Source organism: Ascaphus truei, chromosome 3 (genome assembly GCF_040206685.1).
Source record: "Ascaphus truei isolate aAscTru1 chromosome 3, aAscTru1.hap1, whole genome shotgun sequence".
In the NCBI taxonomy this organism is placed as follows: Eukaryota; Metazoa; Chordata; class Amphibia; order Anura; family Ascaphidae; genus Ascaphus; species Ascaphus truei.
The window spans coordinates 19,497,491-19,515,458 of NC_134485.1; the positions used below are offsets into that span (position 1 = coordinate 19,497,491).

At 46.7% G+C, this 17,968-nt stretch overlaps 1 protein-coding gene and 1 long non-coding RNA gene across 2 annotated transcripts in view; both read right to left on the reverse strand.

The window, feature by feature from the left end:
* The window catches only part of BACE2 (beta-secretase 2), a 101,137-nt gene that overhangs the window by 45,353 nt on the left and 37,816 nt on the right, over nt 1-17,968 (reverse strand). The window contains 1 exon segment of the mRNA XM_075593708.1: nt 12,297-12,385. Coding sequence (XP_075449823.1) covers nt 12,297-12,385 — 89 coding nt within the window.
* Nucleotides 7,794-9,409, reverse strand: LOC142491321 (uncharacterized). Its single transcript, XR_012800369.1, has 2 exons — nt 9,044-9,409; nt 7,794-8,327 (listed from the first exon to the last, which is right to left on the reverse strand). It is a non-coding gene; the product is annotated as an uncharacterized LOC142491321 (long non-coding RNA).

Sequence of the window (17,968 nt, forward strand, 5' to 3'; positions counted from 1 at the left end):
GTTGGTGCACTCCGAACCAGTCATGTGGTATTTCAGCAATGGGTTTCCCTGCGCAGATACAACATGGCTGAAAGGGGATTTCAACCAGAAACGCACAGAAACCAAGAAGAAATGCACATGAAACCACCTACAGGCCTTTCGCTTATACTGCAGAAATCAATATGGGCAGAAAACATTGCTCACTATTTTTCCACCATAATGTATACCTTCTAATACAGGCGGGCCCCGCTTCTCAGCGATTCGCCAAGACGGCGGTACCGAGAAGGGGGCCGCCATATCTGCGCATGCGCATCAGGGGGAGCGGCCGAGGTGGCGCATGCGTAGAAGGGGGAGCGGCCGAGGTCGCGCATGCGCAGAAGGAGCGGCCGAGGTTGCGCATGAGCAGAAGGAGCGGCCGAGGTCACGCATACGCAAATGGAGGAGCACAGAGTTCGCGCATGCGCAGAAGGGGGAGCGGCCGAGGTTGCGCATGCGCAGAAGGGGGAGCGGCCGAGGTCATGCATGCGCAATTCAACAGCGGCCTACAACGGAGCCCGGCGTATGAGCAGGGCCCTACTGTACTGCAGTGTGGTTTAACAATGGGTTTGCACAGACAGAGCCCCAGTCTCTCTCATTCTGCCCTTATCTGCATTGGATCTCTGACAAGGGCAGGGTGTGATAAGGCAAGAAAAACACCTAACTTTATTGGCAAGCTGTCTCCCATTTTCCCTGTCTTCTCCCCTATCGGCCGGCTCCATGCTCACTGCTGTGCACGCGCACTTCCCTAGTATAGAAAGGCTGGCTAACCACAGCCAATTAGAACTGCCGCGCGCACGGGGAGCAAGCACGCCACTATATTACGGGGCTTAGAAACCCAATTTGTCATTGTCAGGAAAACAAAATGTGCCAACTCATTCGTTTAGCAAAGCCAATTAAGGTGGTTAAATTGTTTACAAAACCTTATATACAGTATACGCCTGGTAGGCGGGTTTGCACCTTTAACGACCCACAAAATATTCTGTTTGTGCAGTAAATATATTTCCAAGGATCCAAAGATGGCGGCACACTCCATTCCTTTCAAAATGGTGGTTGGTGATCTAGCACAGGGGTGCACAAACTGGGTGGGGGGGCGCGTTGCGCTTACTGAGGCCCTGCGCTCTTTCCCAAACTATTTAAATTAAATGCCGGGGAGCTCAAAAAGTTTGCGCACCCGTGCTCTAGCAGGGAAGCGAGAATGTGCGGGAATACAGACTTCTATAGAGACCAGTATCCTGTGGCACTCAAAACTCTGTGACAAACGTCAAATAGGCATTTAAAGTCTTTTTAATGTTGCAGACATAATGCACAACGGTTCAGGGAACGGCCTTCTTCAGGTGCGACACACACATCCCTGGAACGTTGTGCATTAGGTTACAGTTCTCTATCGCAGTCACTATATATTGCAGTGACATCATTGTTTGTGTTTTCCTTGTACAGTATAGCACTGCATAGCACAGTGTACGCTGCACATAGAAATTTTGCAGGCACAGGTCCCTGCCCCGTAGAGCTTACAATCTACTTTTGGTGCCTGTGGCACAGAGAGATAAAGTGACTTTCCAAGGTCACAAGGAGCCGACACTGGAAACTGAAACTGATTCACGCTCAGGGTCACTGTTATCAGCCTGCGTCTTACCTCACTGAGCCGCTCGTCTGTCTCTCAATGTAACAATTTTCAGAAGCTTAACTTTCCATTCTAGATTCGTTATTACCAAGTCATTTGAAATAAATGTTTGTTGAGGAAAATAAAAATAAAAAACCCCTCTTAATTAGACCTTTGTCAGAGCAAATGGTAATGTAGAACGCACTTTGTGTATCTTTCCCCACGCCCCGAAAAAAAAAAAAAAGGTTAACGGACGTAAAGGTACTAGTGGTTAAGATAATGTTGAGGGTTAACATGGGAATTTCATGCATATTACTTTGTTTTATACCCTTTAGCACAAGAATAGAGCAAAATACAGGATAGTTAGATTTTTCCTCTTTTTTTAAATGAAATCTTGTATATCAGTTGCATCCAGCAAGGTAAACATCGTCCGCTCTGTGGCTTCATGATCTGAACCCAGAATAAAGATATGCGCTGTACATGTTAATACAAGCAGTGGGACGTTACAGAAATCGTGTTCATCTTACGGGAGCAATCCAAGCAATATCCCACATGTGTTTCTTATTTAATAAATCTGTTCTGTAGTATTAGATAATTACAATGTTTTTTTAAATTCATCTCAATGTCATTTTTAATGAGTTTTAATATACTGAGCATCCTTTGATTTATTTATATAGCAGGTTTACCCCACCTCCCCAGCAGTGCAAGTTAATTGCAACACTTTCCTGTTTGTGATCATTTGTTACCAATGTGCACAGCAGTTTCAGCTGTAAACTATAATAATAGATAATTACCCAAGTAATATAGGAATACATTGTAGCTGCTGAGTTACACTAACGGAAGGATTGATGGAAACTGAAAGGCTGCCATTTAGTGAACCCTGGGAAGCAGGATCTTTGCTGATCGGTCACGGGAGAACAAATAGATCAGTAGCTTAGGTAATTCGTTTTCAATAAAAAGGCAAACAAAGGCTGCATATATTATAATAAAACAAAAAATATATATATATCTTTAAGTGTCGCTTGGATTACCTCTTTAGAAGAAGAAATAAAATAAAAAAAACATTGACCATTACCTTTGGAGCTACAATACATCACACAAGCACGGATTTGAACATTAAGTATGAAACACTGAGCTCATTTCCATGTCATTACCCAGAATCCCTGTCTGCAGTGGAAGCATTGTATGCTAAGAGATAACGAAAGACAGGGTTGCAGGCCTGTCTGAGACGTGAAAGCGCTCACCAGCGGTATTTCTATTTGGTAGAGATATAGATTATATATGAAAAACTTTTACAAACGAAAGCTGTGGTGCTTTTCGGGCGCTGCCCCCACCTTCAATCAAATCACTACAGCGCACGGCTGTAACTAAACACACTGCTGCAAACCCAGGAGCCAGTGATTGCGGATAAAGCTCGCTGATTAGCAAGGTATTAAAAAGGTATTTTCGTTGTATTTGTAAGTAAAACCTACAGGGGATGAATTTCACCCAGAAAGAATGTTGCAGTCACACAACAGTCATTAATGGCGTTAGCGTAATTGGCAGGATTTGCTTTAATTGGGTCTTAAGCTTTTGGCTGAAAAGCAGTACAAAAAAAACAAAAAAAACTTTCAGCAACAAGGTTTCATTTTTTTTAAACAAAAGTTTGAGGGACTGGACATTAACCATTTCACTGTGGGAAAGGTCTGCCGTGTATAGCAGGGGTGCGCAAAGTTTTCCCCCTGCGCCCCCCTGCCTGCTCTTCACCCCTGCTCGCCCCTCCCCACCTGAACGGCTCTGGTGTCAAATGACCCCGCAACGTCATTTGACGCCGGTTTATCATGGTGACGCGTCACAAAAAACAAGGTAGAAGAAGTTACAGAGGCCTCGCGAGGTCCCTCAGTATTTAGTTTAAATGCCTCGGGGGAAGAGTGCGGGACCTCTGTATGCGGCGGCGGTTTCCCCCCTCCCCCCCTGGAAAATCTCCCCCTGTTTGTGCTCTCCTGGTGTATATAGCACAACATGTTTCTGCCTTGTACTGCAAATAAGGGGTAAAAATGTCATTCTCTCAACTCTGGGGACAGGTAAAAGGAAATCAGAAGCTTCTTCTACATTAAGCACCCGGATCATTCTTTTATTTAACCTCGAGTGTTGGGAGGGGCGTGCAATGCACTAAAGGGGTTAATAAATGTAAAAAAAAAAAATATTTAAATCTATTGATCAGGGGTGAGCAGCTACAGTTATTTAGGGCCACCAACAGGTCAGGTTTTCAAGATATTCCAGCTTCCACAATCGAAGACGGCACCACCTGTGCTGACAAGTTTTTAATATTTTTTTAATTATTTATTGGTGAATCTATGTTTTTAAGGCCCAATTGAGTTCCAATTCTATAGTTTCTTACCATTATGGGTAAGATTTGTAATACTTTTTTGCATATTTTTTTTTAGGAAGTTAAAATCAAATAATGCTATTTCTATATTTTTATGTATTGTAACTGTAATTGAATTACGATCAGGTGGCTATACGGAGTTCATCCTGCTTTATGTTGTTATGAAGGAGACTGGGTGCATTGTCACATTAGAACCCCTCAGGAAGCTGCAGAGAGGACGAAACGCGTTGGGCTTTTTGGACGCTCGTGCTTGCCGTAGCTAGCACTGCCGGTACTTTCGAAGGGCTCAGATTCTAACCGGGCGCGAGCAACGCGGTGCGCAAGCGCCCTCTAGACCTGGCTCAGTGAGTAAAGACAGTGACTGGCACAGAGTTTGAAGAAGGGGAACCTGGTTCAATTCCCTGTGTCGGCTCCTTGTGACCCTGGGCAAGTCACTTTATCTCCCTGTGCCTCAGGCACCAAAAACATAGATTGTAAGCTCCACGGGGCAGGGACCTGTGCCTGCAAAATGTCTTTGTAAAGCGCTACGTAAAACTAGCAGCGCTATACAAGAACATGCTTAAAAAATTATTTTTTTAAATGCGCTGACAAAAGACGCTGCGGTGTCATGTGACGTCACATGACACCGCAGCATCATATGACACTGCGTTGCCATGGCGACATGACCTGTGGCATAATATGACACTCGTCGTTATAGAAACCCGTGGACTGCAGCCTGGTAAGTGAGTTTACAGAGGCCTTGCGCTGAAGATCACGGGGCCTCTAACCCAAAAAACTCGAGGGTTGGGGGTGCGCCCCTCAGTTTGCACACCCCTGCACTAGACGTCGGAGATCTGTGAAGACCATCAGCTGTTCCAAGGGAGCAATACCTGCTTACAAGAAGAGCGCGTCATGGCGGCGCCCTGCGGCAGCATTCACTGCGAGTCTCCGGCGACCCGTTCGCCCGGCATCAACCTCTTTGTATCGGAGGTAAGAGGAGGAGGAATGCAGCTGAACCGGGGGACCAGAGAGAACTTGGTCACACACACACACACAATAAAAATATCACTTGTGAGCACATTCCCATGTCAGACAGGTCTGCAACCCTACCTTTCACCATTATCACCTAGCATAGTGCTTCCACTGTAGCCAGGGATTCTGGGAAATGACATGCAAATCAGCACACATTCACCTTTTGCCTGAAATCCATTTTTAAATGGAACCCTTATAAGCTAATGCTCGCTGTTAACACAGCTTTTAAGCACAGCATGGGAATCAGATGCAAAGCCATCGAAACCACTCAGTGGTGAAAGGCAGGGTTGCAGACCTAAGGGCCGTTCTATAGTATGTGTGGTCGTGCGAGTGCGTGTGCCTGTGCGAACGCGCGTGCTGCATGCTTTGTGTGTGTATGGTGTGAGCGAGTGAGGTAGTGTGTGTGTGTGTGTGTGTGTGTGTGTGTGTGTGTGTGTGTGTGTGTGTGTGTGTAATAAGTTTTTAAATAAATAAATAAATACTTTAATACATTGTTTATTAACATTGTACACACACACACACACACACACACACACTTCAGCAGCGCAAATTCTTTATCTTCTTCATCTTCCCCCCCCCCCCCCCCCGTCCGGTCCCACACGCCCTGCCGTGAGCGCGCGGCACCATTATAGTAAGGCTGACTAACCCCAGCCAACTAAAACTGCCGCGCGCACTATAGAACAGCCCTAAGACATGTGAATGTGCTGAGACGTGATCTTTTTATTGGCTATATGCTATACGGTGGAGGTTTCTTGTTGCCTTTTTCACCCACCATAACTTAAAATGTGATGGTATGGAGGTCACTTGACGGGGAGGTGAATGGCTGCTTAGTACCCGATATCCAGGAGTCCATATAACCAAGAACATCAAAGACATCTACAATGCAAATTACCCCAACCTAATTCGGACGTTGATAGCTGACCTCCATAAATGGTCCTCTATACGAATATCCTGGATAGGTAGGATACATAGTGTCAAAATGAACCTACTCCCCCGTATCCTATACCTTTTCCAGACGTTACCAGTGCCACTCAGACTGAAGGATTTGCTCTCACTTCAGTCTGCAATCTCTAAATTTATCTGGGGAGGGAAAAAAACGAGTCAACAAATTAAATATGAAAAGATCTGTCCTAGCGGGGGGGCTAGCGGTACCCTGCCTGCTCTCATATTACAAAGCGGCTCAATTAAGCCAAATTGTTCAATGCCAATCCACATCTAAAACGGTGGGTGGAATTAGAGAGTGCTGCCTGCGCTCCTTTGAAAATACGCAACTTGATTTGGCTACCTAAAACAGCACGACGATCTGCTGACATGCCGCTTTCCTCAATGACCAACTCGTTGTCTATCTGGGAGGCCAATAAGACTAAATACTCCCTCACAACGAGTAATTCTTTTCAATGTCCCCAATTTGGAACAATCCCAAGTTCGCTCCTGGCCTACTAGAGGGAGATGCATCAATTTGGAAACAAAAAGGTTATATACGAATCAAAGATCTGGAGGGATACAATAGCAAGATTAAAACGTTTGATCACGTCAGACTAGAAAAAGATATACCCCACTCAGAATTTTTTTAGGTACCTCCAGCTCCGAGCATTTTGTAACAAATTTGCCCCATACCCTCCCCTGACGTCATTCGAAAAGCTCTGTCTGGCAGAGACCGACACAAAGGGACTCACATCCCAATTGTACAAGGAAGTAGTTGATTCTGCGAGCTCTAGACAACAGCCACCGTCATTTAGAACCCAATGGGAAAGAGATCTGGGAGAGACATTAGAAGACGACGAGTGGAACGCTATATATCTGGCAACGGCAAAAAACTCCATATGTACCACACTAAAGGAGAACGCATATAAGGTCCTAATGCGGTGGTACCTGACCCCAATGAAATTAGCCAAGTTCGTGCCTGGATCCTCCTCGCTATGCCCCAGGCAGTGCAGAGGATCGGCCGATCTGTTACATATGCTGTGGTCTTGCCTGCGGATCTCCCCACTATGGGAAGAAATTAGAAGTTGGATACAGAGGGTCTTCGACCTCACTATTCCCCCAGACCCATGGCTATTCCTCTTGACTAGACCACTAACGGGCCTGTCCAAAGCAAACAATAAACTAATAGCACATTTTGCAATAGCCACGCAGAGCAAGATCGCAGCATTCTGGAAACGCCCCGAAATTCCAAGTATCCCAAAGATTCAAAATAGATTGGTTTATCTGCCAGATGGAAAAGTTGACGAGTCTAGTCAACGACACTGGCACCAATTATCTCAAAGTATGGACGCCTTGGCTGGCGCAGACGGATATCCCCGGGGTTGAGAGGAACACAATCTGGCTATGATAGATGCAGGTGCGTTCTCCTTTAGGAGTGGAAACTCGGCTCACGACGACTACACGGAAAAATAGACAGAAAGCCTACAGAGGTGATAAACAGGAGAGGACACAACCTACAAAGAGCCTTACTAGGAGCGGTGGAGAGACCTAGAACGAGTGGATGCTCCTCTCTCGGCCGCGCCGCCCCTTACTCCCTCCCTACCCTCCCCATCCCTTCCTACCCACATAATACAATTAATTCAAATTGACAAACACAAAGACAAAATCAATAAAGACAAAAAAAAAAAAAAAAACTTTTTTTTTTTTTGTCTTTATTGATTTTGTCTTTGTGTTTGTCAATTTGAATTAATTGTATTATGTGAATTATGTTATTATCTTTATTGCTAGTCCACCCAAAACAACCCGGTCGAGTAGGGCCCGAAAAACCGGGATATGTCTCACGAGCTGTATAGCGGAGATTAACACTAAAAATGAATGTAATGTATACTGTATTCTGTATCACTTTTTTGGAAAAAATGCAATAAAATCTAAGTTACAAAAAAAAAAATGGAATGGTATATATAGGCTTGGATTGCTCCTCCACTGGGCACCGCTGCTCCTTTAACCATTTGGGTGCCCTAAGATGCAGTTACCACGCCATGAGGTCTGGCACACCAATGCTCCCATGACGTCACTGGCTTTTTGCGCGTTAAGCTGGTTCAAACTGCTCTTCCGTTCAATATCATCGTGACGTGCCAGGGAGGCTTTGCCCCTCAATGGGTTAATCCTTATGCTGCCAAAAGGGTTTGCACTCCATTGCAAAGCGTTGCACCCCATTGCAAAGCGTTGCACCCCATTACAAAGCGTTGCACGTGACAGAATACGAGTGGAAAGTATTACATGACAGTGTTGCAGGCCCCTCCGGCAGTGCGAGGATTAAACCCGTCCCATGCAGACAGATCCGCTTTCAGAGCTGGGGGTTTACGGGTGACTTCAACAGGAGATAAATGGTGTCTGTCCTTGATGCTGTGTAAAAAAAAAAAAAAAAAAAAAAAGTCTCCATTCCTTGTTCCTTCACTCAGGGCCTCTCAATGGACTCAAAGCATGTGAAAAACAAACAAAGCTCCCAACTGTACAACCTCCTGGATCTTATCGCAGCCACAGGTAATCGGGTGTTATGTACAAGATGTTTTTCAGCACTGTAACCAGACTCCATGCTGACTTACATACCAGCTCGTCCCCGTGTCAGGGCCCTGCATGCTATGTTATATAGTCTGTTCCCTGTGCCATTTATACTCAACAACATATCTCTCCAGGAAAGAGACACGGAGATGGAAATCTTCATGTATCCCCCTTTCCCCGTGACTAAGGGAACTACGCGTGCTGAATACCGGTTTAGTGTACAGGGGGCCTAATCCTCCGCCACTGGGAGCCTGGGGTGATAGCGTTATATCGGTATGCAGCGCCTCCACCTGGGAGGGATCCCAGCGCTGCAGGATAACCCCTCTCAGGAACCAGTGTAGTCAATGAATAAAGATACACACACACTGGTATGACTACTTATCTTTACTAACACTTATATTTAACAGTAAAATAACAATAGTAGCAACACAGGGTGGGTGTCCCCCAAAGTACATAGGGTGCTTGTCACCAATATCCCTTGGTGTCCTTCCCCAATGAGAGTCAGTCCCACCCAAGTGTAGGGAGTAGCGCTACCCCTGTGGACCATTGGTGCACTTTACCTCCCTGGGCACTCCTGTACCAGGTATCACTGAATGAGCAAAAGGATCCATCTGATCCCACGTCGTCTGCTGAATCCTCTCTCTCTGGTCCGCATAGGCGTCCGCCTCTTAAGGGAGCTCCAGCTGTAGGGTGTCCCTTAATATCTAGAGTTGCCTGTGGTCTGATCTCAGACCGCAGGCCGCAGCTCACCATGTGGCGTCTCTTTGCTGGTGCTACACCTGACACTGTAAGGTTAAAGGTTGGTGTCTGGGACTTCCCTATAGCAGCCACAATCTAAAAAGGTGACTAAGGCACTAGCTGGGAGCTAAGGGACAAACCTAGTCCTAGTCCAGGGGAGCACTGCTCTCTGGACACTATCTCAATGGTTCTCCCCTTCTTCTAACTGCCAGTAACTGCCTGAACCTGCTGCAACTGCCTGTGTCAACATTCTACCTGCATGTCCCTCAGGCTCCTGGGACATGTAGTCCCTTACGGAGCCTCTCCTAAGATGGCCGCTGCAACTCTGGGGACTGTGCATGTGCAAAGACTCAACTACGCATGCGCAAACCTAAAATGCCCGCCGCAACTTCTCGCCTCTCTGCGCATGCGCACGGCTGCAATTGCGCATGCACGAACTACAAGATGGCGGCCCCCGCTTGCCGGGTACGCCTCGGAGCTCCACCACTCTCATACAACGCAGCCGTCCCCCTCCCGGGAGATAAGAGGGGACATGGCTACATCCATTTTCAAGCGCATTGTGGAATATACAGCACAGTATCACAGACACACAGCATGCGGACTTTGTAATTAAAGGGAACCAGCAGTTACATGTGCAGACACTGGGTATGAATTCTGTGCAGGAAGCCATTCCAGCATTGAAGATACAATGAATGTATAACAGGACCACCGAGTCCTCAAGGGCCACCAACAGGTCACGTTTTAAGAATCTCTCTGCTTCAGCACAGGTGGCTCAATCAACGACTGAGCCACTGAATGAGCCAGCTGTGCTGAAGCAGGGATATCCTTAATACCTGGCCTGCTGGTGGCCCTTGAGGACTGGAGTTGGCCGCCCCTGATGTATTTGATTTGTTCTGCAGGTGTAAAATGCTCACATAGCTTTTCAGGCCCAATGTCCCCAGCGATGACTGGCATTAACAGCTGCTGTGTAACAGCACCTGACCAGGAAATCCAGGTAATATTTATTTATGAATGTTAAACGCAATCGGAGCAGAGTTGTTCCACAGCTCCTCAGTGTGTAAACCAATATGTGTTTAGAGTTCTCAGGTCGTATTAAAGCAGCAATCCCGAAAAAAAAAAATATATTTTTTCAGTTGGAACCAGGGTCCGCGGCCTTAAAGCGGCAATCCAAGAGCTTCTTTTTTTTTTTTTTTAAACGCAGGGTTGAAGCCGGGGGTCTCCAGACCTGAACCCCATACATTTCAGCTCAGGTGACTCCCTGCTTCCGGAGATACTTGCCTTAAGATAGGTGCAGAATTAGCATTAGTAGAAAATGTAAGGTGAAATCATTCCCAACCTTGTTAGAAAATATTTGTTCCGTGAACCTGTAATTAATAAATCTTATTGCCTCCTCCTCAGACTATTGCTAACAGAACGGTTTGATGCTCCTGGTGTAACCGACAGATATACCCCCCACGCGAAGGTGCAGTTTGGGGCCTAAGTGCGCAGCCCCCACACAGGCTCAGAAACCGCTATACTGACTGGTAGCTGCTATTACATGCTTTTTTGGGGGGACAAACCTCTTGGAGACACCTCACGAACCCCTAAGGGTTCCCAAACACACTGTGGGAAATCACTGTTCCAGAGTAATTTTACAGCAGCAGTACGAATATAAAATGCCAACTTTGTAACATGAGACCTGCTAAAATTTGATGTGGGATTATGGATTTGTTCCCCCCCCCTAAAACATTATATTGTTCTGTGTGTTTGTCTCCAAATAAACATTTTCCCACACAGTTTAATTATCCCCAAGTTCTAACGGGAGCAGCAGCATAAGTGAAAGACTGTGCAGAAAGTGGCAATATAGTCCCCTTAGCACCTGAAAAGGTGGATGCTGTCATTATATACTGTAGAATCCAGCCTTACACATTGTATTGTATGTCTTTATTACAGTATATAGCGCCAAAAGTGTACTCAGCGCTTCCCAAAGAATACAGTACAGGGAATTATAATACAATAAGCACAGCAAAATCAGACAATAGGAAAGGAAACCCCTGCCCCGAAGAGCTTACAATCTAAGAGGTATGATGGGAGACTTACAGAGACAGCAAGTGAGGGGATAAGTGCTGTACATGACAGTGCTTTGTCACAATTGGTGGTAGGAGTGACTGTGGGACAATAGCCAGAGGCTATTGGGATGCTTGATTTGTGGGGCGAGTTTTAAGGTTGGTCAAGATTAAATCAGAAGGTTAACACCATTTGCTTGGGAGGAGATGGCAGGGAGGCCTGGGGGAGAGCAGGTGTGTATGTCTGGGTTCAGTTCTAGGAGAGATATCCCCAGCAGCAGAAAGGCGTAGAAAAACGGTGTGAATATAGGATTTGTGGGGGTGTATTTTATTTAGGGGTAAGGAAGTTGTTGGGAAAGAGCTGTATAAATAATGGTGCAGTGTACGGGCACAGACATAGGTGGAGGGGAAGAGAGATGAAGCAATGTGGATAGGAGGGGAGTGGGGAAGTTGAAGAGAACAGAAACGTTTACAAAGGAGTGAGGAGACATTAAACAGAAAAAGCAATAGGGAGGGCACAGTGAGATGCAGAAGGAAAGACTAAACATGTATTGGAGGATAGGAAGGGTACAAATTATCACAGCATTTAAAAAGTCAACTTCTCGCAGTTACACGGTTGTAGTTGTTTTTGAAGTACAGATCGTTTTGTAGAATTCAACTCCAATTCTAACTCCAGTATTAACTCCACAGACACTTGATGTGACACAACCATATGGCTCACAGCCAATATAACTCCCTTAAATACTCTAACACAGTCACTTGTTACAATTAAGGGAGGGGTCTGCCTATTCAGCACATACCAGGTAGATGTTAATTAAAGATCAAAATGGGCTTAATTTAATAGGCGGGTTCCAAGCAAACAAACATACCAGGCAGATGTCAATAATAATTATTAAATACTTTTAATTCAACATATTGGTTAGAGACGGGTCCAAGATAGCGAGAGCAAACACAAATCTGCAAATGATGCTAGAAGCCCTGTTTTACAAGAAAATTGATATATAGATATATATTTATAATATATACTTACCACGCTGAATTGAAGTAGGTTGTTAGATAAACGTTAGGAGCTCCAGCGACAGCGAAATTACTGCTTCCTGTGTCAACCAAGATGTTTAGCTGGGGAAAAAAAAAAAATACATTCAATTAATGTACTTGAAGATAACATCCTTTTCTTGCATACCTACACTAATCAAAAGGTCTACTACATGTGTTACACAGGTGTGGAAACTACTGTCATTACACATACAGCTAGAAATAAACTCTCATTATGTCATAGCCCCCAGCTGGTAAATGCTGTAGAAATAGAGGTCAGTTTTTCAGGATATTCCTGCTTCAGCACAGGTGCTTCGACTGAGCCCCAGTTGTTCTCCCCAGTTTTGCGTACTCCTGAATAACCTACACTGGAGCTTTATGAATCCTGGCGACAGTGCCTATACCACGAGAGGAAAGACTGAGTTCCGAATTGGTGATTTCAATTGTACTGTATCATTTTATCCTAGAATATGTGTTCTATCATGTAAGATATGGAGCTTGCCGTTTTAAAATGGTGCACGTTGCAAGATAAATATTTGAAGTGAGTTGCAGAAAATGAGGAGCGTCAACTGAGAGAGGTTCTGTGATACAGCCTAAAATGCAGTAACTACAGAAAATATTATACTATAATAATAAGGCCTGGGGCAGCCATGCATCATTTTGCCAAGATGGGGTATTAAGTAAGCTTCAGCGCAGCATAATGACTGAAGCATGCTTCATTACCAAGCTTGGGAATAGAGGGAAGATGTACTAATGATCATGCAGGTTTATTTTTTCTGGACAGGTTTGATCATGCAACAGAAACAGTACAAGTTCCATTCCATCACATTTTGCTATTGGAAGAAATGGTGATTACATATACAGCAAGGCCCCGCTTCTCGGCGCTACGCTTTCCGGCGATCCGCTGATACGGCGGCACCGAGAAGGGGGCCGCCATGTGGAATCTGAAATCGCGCATGCGCAGAATGGGCGGGTGCGCCCGGCACGCATGCGCAGACCGCAGGTTGCGCACGCAGCGCATAGTTCGCACATGCGCAGAACGGCAAAAATTACGGTTTGTACATGCGCAGTACTGAAAATCGCCAGATCCGCTTTCTGGCGATTTTCACTATACGGTGGGCCTCTGGAACGGAACACGCCGTATACCCAGGGCCCTCCTGTACAGACATCCTTATCACCGGATTCCTGAATCGTTCACACTAGGATTTCAGATCCAAGGATCACGCCCAAGAGAGTCAGGTTATCAGATGGTCACCGTAAGCGGCCTTTCCAAATTGCACTTGTGTTAAATTAAAATATTAATATTGGAGAGCGTCTGTTTACTCCTAAAGAGCAAATCCTAACCATGTACAGGCATACCCCGGTTTAAGGACACTCACCGTAAGTACACTCGCAAGTAAGGACATAGCGCCCAATAGGCAAACGGCAGCTCACGCATGCGCCTGTCAGCGAACCCTGAACAGCAATACCGGCTCCCTACCTGTACCGAAGCTGTGCGCAAGCGGGGAGACTATAGAGCCTGTTACACATGGGTTATTTACATCAGTTATGCACGTATATGACGATTGCAGTACAGTACATGCATCGATAAGTGGGAAAAAGGTAGTGCTTCACTTTAAGTACATTTTCGCTTTTACATACATGCTCCGGTCCCATTGCGTACGTTAATGCGGGGTATGCCTGTATACTGGGTTGTGGATAACATACAATTATGTTAGCACAGTTATGTCTGATTTAACAATTGAACATAACTCACATCCCACTCCTGTGCAGTAAAGCAAAGAGTCCATTGATATAGCTTCATACCACAAGTCTTGCTCCCATATTTAGCATGTATGAAATGTTAAATGCGAAACAAGATAGCCACTCCTTCCAAACACAGGCCCATTGTACCCCTAACAATGCCACAGTGACTTGTAAACTATTCCCTGTCACTACATACTTTATCTAAAGGATTCCCTGTATTCTGGTCCAGGAAGGGTTTGTAACCCCTTTAGTGCTTAAGGAACCAGCAGATCGTTTGCTATTCATTGGGTTTCATTTAGCACTGAAGTATTACAAGTAGGGGTGCCTCCAGCAGTTTGGGGGTTCTGAGAAATATTAAGGTAATATTAATATATTGACCTTCACACGGCTTTGCAGCTTTCGTTGCATAACATTAACAGGGGGGGGGGGGAAGAGGGGTGCAAACCCCGAGGGTTTCATAAGTTGCCTCCAACAGTTTGGCAACAAAATGGTATCATGGCAGATTCCAGGCAGTATAGTGGATTCTTGACACCATGTGCGTATTGCGCACTTCGGAAGGCTCCAAACGGCGGTCTGGGCTATTTAGACGCGATTGTGTCGCCGTAACCCAATGACCACTGGTGCTTGGTGGCAACTGGCCTCACTGCCGGAATCCTCAGCCGCCGGACGATTTGCTGCTAAGGCAAGTCCCTAACTTAACCCTTACCCTGGAATCCCCTAATACTAATGCTACCCCTATCCTAAAAACCTTAACCCCTTACCCCAACACCCCGTAAATTAACCCCCTAAAATAACCACTAAAACATACCTTATTGTAGAAGCGGCCGGCGGAGGTTCCAGCACAGGATAGGCTGCGGCAAAGGGTTCGTCTGCCGCGTCGAAACGTCCGAAACGACATTTTCCATTCCGCCCAATTACTGCAGAAGCTTCCAGAGACGCTCCCCACAAATACTTTGCATCCACACTGGCAAAGCGTTGTGGGGTGCGACTTTGGAAGCTCCTGCAGTAATTGACAGTTACAAGACCCATGCTCTGTGCAGCACGGGGTCTTAAGCGTGTTTCCCCCCACGATCTCAAAATACTATACTGCCTGAAATGGGTCAAATACTTTGGGTAGCAACCACAGCTCTCATCTCATTTGGCTACTCGGGTTGGCAGCCACGCTAGATTCGCAAAAGCCGTTACAGACGCACAAGTCTTTTTAAGAAGCATTCACTTAAAATGATACATACTGAAAGCAAGCAGTGGAAATCAATTCATCTGCTTCTGTGCACAAGGAATGTGTAACAGCTGGGAACCTTTTAAGCCCGGCCTGTTTACTAATTTGGCTGCTCTAAATATACTCATCTGCTGTACTTCGATTTTCTACGATGTGAGTATATTTTGTAGGGTCTGCATACAATATTCACCTCATGTATTTTTACTTCTATGCTGCAGAGATCGAGCAGCTGTATTGGTCCTGAAGACGGTTAGGTTCGCTGCCGGTTGCGTAGCTGACAAATGCTGCTGTAGGCTAGGTCCCCAATTACCACGACCGCGTGCGTGACAGCGTGCGCGCCGCACACGATGCACAGCCCTCTGTGGGGCAGGCCCCAGCCGGTGTGGGTGCGCGCACAAGTCGCCTTGGACGAGATTTTTGTCTTTTGGCGCGGCGGCCTAGCATTGGCGACGTTACGGCAGCGGTTCAGCCAATGAGGGCGAACCAGCTGCGTGACATCATGGCCACGCCCCCTATCGCACGTTGCCAGGAGTCTACCAGGTCATGCTGCTGCCAGGAACAAGCGCCGCCAAGCACCCAGTCACGCGCGCACTGGGGCCTTAGCCTTATAAGTTCAACTACAGGTATCGAACAATGCAAAAATGCGCAGCGGAAAGTAGATGCGGATTAAGCCGAACACCGTGGAAATCTCATTCGTGGTGCATTGGTTTAAAAAAAAAAAAAAAAAAAATCGGAGCACAGCAAAGTTTTTTTCCCTCCAAATGCCAAATATTAATATAATATCCAATTATTATATTTAAGACTGTTACTGAATCACGGGGGTACGGGGGTGCAGGGGGGGGGGGCTCAACTCCATTACTCAACCCGCCCCAACAGCTCAGGTTTTCAGGATATCCCAGCTTCAGCACAGGTGGCTCAATCAGTCCCTGCTTCAGCAGGGTGGCTTAATCAGGGGCTGTCTTTGACTGAGCCACCTATGATGAAGCAGGGAGTGATTGCGCTACCTGTGCTGAAGCTGGGATATCCTGAAAACCTGACCTGTTGGGGCGGGTTGAGGACTGGAGAGTGTTTACATTTCATGCGACATAACAAATCCTGTTGAAAGCGATCCTTCCGTTTGTTCTCAAGGGCCACCAACAGGTCAGATTTTCAGGGTATCCCTGCTTCAGTACACAGTGGCTCAATCAGTGGCTCAGGTCAAAGACTGAGCCACATGTGCTGAAGCAGGCAGATCCTGAAAACCTGACTTGTTGGTGGCCCTTGAGGACTGGAGTTGGCCACCCATTGACAGACACGGGTGGACATTGTGGGACCTATCCATCATATGTCTGAGCTGGAGGTTGTACAGAACAGCGCAATAGTAACCAACAAAGGGCCAGATACACAGACGGGTGCTAAGCTTTCGCATGCCTTCACTTCCATTCATTTAAACAGGAGTAAAGGCCAAGGCTTAGCGCCCTTTTGTGGACCTGTGCCAAAGGATATTATACTACACATTTCCGTACGAGCCGCACACCTGCTTTACCAAACCAGAGCTATGCTTAGGGGGTGGGGAATGCTGGTGAGAACACAACTCCATAGCTGCCGGCTACTCCCAGAGGCTCCCGGTAGAACGCGCGCGCGTTCCATCATCACCATACTGCCATTTAGTTTTATTCATTTACCTTTCTGTATAATATATATTTCTAGAGTAATGCCCCAGTACCTAAAATCAGCCTTCAGTGGTGATCGAAATGCACCGACGGCAGGAAAAAGCAGCCTGAAGAAGTACACTGTGAAATGCTTTCTGAGCGACCACTATAGCAGACCTGCACAACTTGTAAAGTGAGAAGGGCCTAACTGCTCCAAAGAAAACTGATTTGGGCCGCACGGGTAAAATCATCATCATATTTCCCCCAGCACTCATCATCATCATCATCATCATCATATCTTCTCTCTCCACACCCCCCCACAGATCATCATCATATCGCCCCCCCACAACCCAGATATGAGGGTGATGATGAGGGGTGCTGGGGAGATATGAGGATGGTCATACCAGATAGGGCCGTAGAGTGCTTTCCTGGGGCTCAAGACAACTGTTCCATTGCCCCCACCTACCCCAGTGTCGGCAGCCTTTGCGAGACTCCCCTCTCTCTCACACCCCCATCTCTCCCCCTCACATATAATACTCCCCCTCCACATCACGCACAGACACTGACCCGCACAGACACAGACACTGACCCGCACAGACACAGACCCTGACCCGCACAGACCCTGACCCGCACAGACACAGACCCACACAGACCCTGACCCGCACAGACCCAGACCCGCACAGACCCAGACCCGCACAGACACAGACCCGCAGACACAGACCCGCACAGACACAGACCCGCACAGACACAGACCCGCACAGACACAGACCCGCACAGACACAGACCCGCACAGACACAGACCCGCACAGACACAGACCCGCACAGACACAGACCCGCACAGACACAGACCCGCACAGACACAGACCCGCACAGACACAGACCCGCACAGACACAGACCCGCACAGACACAGACCCGCACAGACACAGACCCGCACAGACACAGACCCGCACAGACACAGACCCGCACAGACACAGACCCGCACAGAAACAGACCCGCACAGACACAGACCCGCACAGACACAGACCCGCACAGACACAGACCCGCACAGACACAGACCCGCACAGACACAG